The sequence below is a fragment of the Haematobia irritans genome, chromosome 2 (genome assembly GCF_050003625.1).
Source record: "Haematobia irritans isolate KBUSLIRL chromosome 2, ASM5000362v1, whole genome shotgun sequence".
Taxonomy (NCBI): Eukaryota; Metazoa; Arthropoda; class Insecta; order Diptera; family Muscidae; genus Haematobia; species Haematobia irritans.
In genome coordinates, this window is record NC_134398.1 from 33,255,846 (window position 1) to 33,260,154 (window position 4,309).

Below are 4,309 nucleotides of genomic sequence, written 5' to 3' on the forward strand. Positions count from 1 at the left end.
AATTTAAGAATAAGTTAAATAATATTTACATGTTACATAATGAAAGTATACAGGATGTACATTTCAGTTTACAAAAAAGAGCATTTTATTTTAGTTCAATTCTTTTTTTTCTCTTGTTATGGTTTCCAATTCATGTTTCATTTTTTCCAAAACATATTATTTACAAATGTGCTCGTTAAGCACGCGATCGTAAATGGACTCGTTAAGCCCGATCGATTTTTAAATTTCAAATAAATTTGACTCGGAAGAGCCGGGTGTCGAGGACTCGTAAAGTCAGAAGGCAGTGGAAGACTACCTTACACCCAAGTGTGATATGGGGTGGCGAAGCCACAAACAATTCTCCTGGAGGGACCCCAGAAGCCGTCGTCAACGGTTTTTTATTGGTTGCTGTTGCAACATTGTCGGCCAGAATGGCAGAATCAGTAGTCGTACTGATGGTATGTTCATCGGCAAGGGGTGCGATGCTAGAATTAATCTCCCGTTCCTCATCCAACATGGGGACGTCGTCCTCAGACTCTGGAAGTGTAGCAGTCATCTTTGCTATGTTTTCTATCTATGAAAATATAGAAAGATTTCGGAACGGAAAACCAAATTAACATAATGGTCAGGGTGACCAGAAACCGTAGGTCGCCTCACAACTTGTAGTCTGATCTATTGCGATTCGAACGCGGCCATCAAACCAAAGATTTTTCATGTAACAAAAACTAGGGAGGACGCGAGCATAACGCGACAGATAGACCTATGTTAACTCCCTAAAAGACAAGGATGTAATCCATTTGAACAAACTACGACCGTTAGTACCCGGATGAACATCGCGAAGACGACATAATTTCCACGTAGTGGGGAGTAATAGTTCTCGTCGAGAATGTCGTGGACAAATCAAAAGTAGCATGTAAAGTTACCGCTTTCGTAGAAAAGCAGACAGTTTTTTAAATATAACCGTGATAAATAGCGTACTATAGGACAAGATAGCTCAAACTCATGGCGTGTATTGCCCCTTGACCCAGGCGCATTACCCAAATTATGGTACCCCGTCAATACGTCGTCAACGTACATGCACTTCTGTAGGACTTGTACATAAAGAGGAAACCCATTCTCCGTGTCGTCAGCCAAATGCAAAAGTTGTCCAAGTCACTGTCTGTAACTAAAAGTTCCGGATAATATTTGCAGAGAATATCTTAACTGTATTCAATGCAGAAATGTCTAGGACGGGTCAACATATATATGGCGATACATCAGTGTGATATCGCAATTGTACACAAATTTATACAACTTCCACCTCAAAACGAGGAGAAACAAGTCTGATTGTTGAGTCGGACCGACGTGTAAAAATGTCATTCAAGGCAGTGAAAACCAATCGAAGTCAAATTGTCTTTTTATCGGTGGATGACCGGCGATAAGGCAGATAACAAATTTTCATTTGTAGGCGTAACCTAAACTGGCCTCATATGGTATAACTGTATATACCCGCGGACAAAGTCGTGGTGAATCGTCTTAATTCATGGTTTTCACAAGAGGGATGCCTAATTTCGAAGAAATTGTGTCAGCCAGGCCGTCCTTGGTTTCCGATTTGTCCGAAGAAATAAGTTTCAAGAGGAAGAGTATCTTCACTCAGAATACCGTCGGGATGTCGTTTTATAATTTTCCTCGCAAAACTTATCTAAATCAGATAAGAGAGGACGTCGGGGAAGCTCTTCTAGTTCCCAAAGTGCGGTGAAGTGTCTCGTGAAGACCATTTTCCTTGGAGAGGTCCACAGTAGTCGTGTAGACAGAAATATTCGAGGAAGGGATAGGACCCGTGACAACCCAGCCGAAGACTGTGTTTTGTGCTAGTAATGATCCCAAAATATTCCTTCGAGTACCGTGCAATAAAATTTTCGGATAAAGATCCGCGCCCAACAGAAGGTCAACAGGACGACAAACAAATAAATTGGGGTCAGCCAAACGTAGATTTGGCATGCTAGACACAATGTCACGATTTAGAGAAAAAGATGGCAGGTTGCCGGAAATGTTCGGAAGAACGTACGCTGTAGTCTCCAGTAGGAGCGACTCATCTAGTGGGGTACCAATGCAAAGTGAACAAAGTTCTCTCGACGTGATCGAAACACTTTGATTCACTCCAGAAATTGTAGCCGAAGTCGAAGACGTGCTCAGTCCAAGTCGGTTCCGCAATCCTTCCGTAATAAAGGATGATTCCGAAGCGGGATCCATTAAGGCCCTAGCAGGATACGTGATACCCTGGTGAACGATATTCACCATTGCAGTTCCTAGTAATACATTTCCAGTACGCGAAGTATGGAATACCTGTCTACTCGACGTCCCTGACACAATGCCAGTCGATGTAGAAGGCTGATCGGTATCCACTGATGCTACCCCGGTATCTCGTATAAGCGGTGCGGAAACGACCGGAGAAGTTATGGGATCATTTGATATATCCCTGTGCAGAAGAGTGTGGTGTCTTCTACCACATTTACCGCAATCATATGCGCTGGGGCAATTAGCTGCAATATGTCTGCGGGACAGACAATTCCTGCAGCACTGATGGCGCTTAATAATATTCATCCTCTCAAGAACTGAAAGATTATGAAACCTAGAACACGTTCTGAGGTGATGCTGTCGTCGACAGAGAACGCATAATCTGTCAGGAGAGGACTGGGAGGAACGAGGCGTACTTGTTGGGGAACGAGGTGCTTTCGCATTCGTGAAATGCGAACGAACTCTTTTGTTGGCCGGAGGCCTGGCGTCAATGCCGCGGATATCCCGAAGACATGTCAATGTCTGGATTCTTTCCGTGAGAAAGAAGTCCAAATCTGACCAAGAAGACAAAGCAGACTTGTCCTTAATACTCTGTTCCCAAAGTGTAACAGTACATTTCGGCAACCTCTGAAGGCATAAAAAGACGAGGATGGGATCCCAATCGTCAGTAGCCACATCGTAGATGGACATTGTCGAAATGCATGTCGAGATACCACGTTGTAGTTTCTTCAGTCCTGAACTGGTCTCAGACTCCAAGACCGGTAAATCGAATAATAATTTGAGTTGGTGGTTCACCAATAGGCGGGTATTATCATAAGTACCCCTTAGTGCCTTCCACGCAAGAGCGAAGCTTCTATGCGTGAGCGGAAATTTCGAAACAACCTCGCGAGCTTCACCACTGGTCTTCTTGAGCAAATGACATAATTTCTCAATTTCGCTAAGTCGGCTATTGTTAATATATACCGCTGTGAAGAAATCTCTAAATGTTGGCCAATTGAGAAAATCGCCGTCAAAAACATCTATATCACAAGGCGGTAGATTGAGACTATGGGAGGAACTATTGTCTCCCCTAGAACTAACGGAAGAACTGTGTGAGTCATCGGACCTATGAGAAACATTCAAAAGAGATGTTTGGTCCTCCAACCGAGGCGATTTAGCAGAATGCTTAGATGGTGCACGTAGTGCATCCAATTTACCTTGAATTGACTCCATGACATTCAAGTAACAATTATAAGCCACATCATATTTGCCGCCAGCAGCAGCGGCTGCCTCGGTGGCGTTGCTCTGTGTGGAAACAAAGTCAAGACATTCGTCGAATAAGCCCTTAACCTTTTCCCACAATGACTTAGCCTCGGAACCATGACATTCTAGTCTATAGGCGGTGAGATCATTGTCTCGCAAACTGTGAAACTTCGCTTCAAATCGGACTACTGCGTCAGTTGCTCTTGTGAAAGCAGTCAGTGGTGTAGTAGTCATTATGACCAAGTACTGTCAAACTTAAAGGGCGAAAAAATTGACACGTGATGTCCAAAACTCTCGAAAAGAGTATAAATCGATCCAAACGCTACTTCGATTTGTCGTCGAACAAATGAAAATGCAGTTTTTTTCCAGTGTATGCGAAATGTGTATCGTCAACTCACAATATTTTTCGCAGTGTACCGAAAGTACCACAAATGTGAACAAGGTAACGTAATTACCACAAAAACACAAAAAATGAGATCAGAAAATTTCTCACAGTGTACGGAGTACAACCAATTTTTTACAGTGTATCGTCGATACACCAATTTCCTTACAGTGTATTGGAAATACCAGCTAAAATTAGCTCTGTAAGGTAAATTATAAGTATTTCAACTTTTTGTAAAAATTGGCGAAAAATTTCTCCAAGTGTATGAAAACACGTAAAGTTTCTTCCAGTGTATCGTAAATACAAGAAACCCTTTTTCGCGTGGCGAAATATATGCAAAATCTTTATTTGGAAAATATTACAATATTTTCCCAGTGTACCCTGTATTCCAAAAGATTTTTGCAAGTGTATCGTGAATACAAAAAATAT

General features: G+C 42.3%; 1 protein-coding gene across 1 annotated transcript; it reads right to left on the bottom strand.

Annotated features, from left to right (window-relative positions):
* Window positions 1-1,665: 1,665 nt before the first annotated feature.
* Window positions 1,666-3,732, bottom strand: LOC142224516 (uncharacterized). The gene has a single exon (XM_075294296.1). The coding sequence runs from the start codon at window positions 3,730-3,732 to the stop codon at window positions 1,666-1,668; it is 2,067 nt and encodes a 688-aa protein (XP_075150411.1).
* Between the last annotated feature and the right edge of the window lie 577 nt (window positions 3,733-4,309).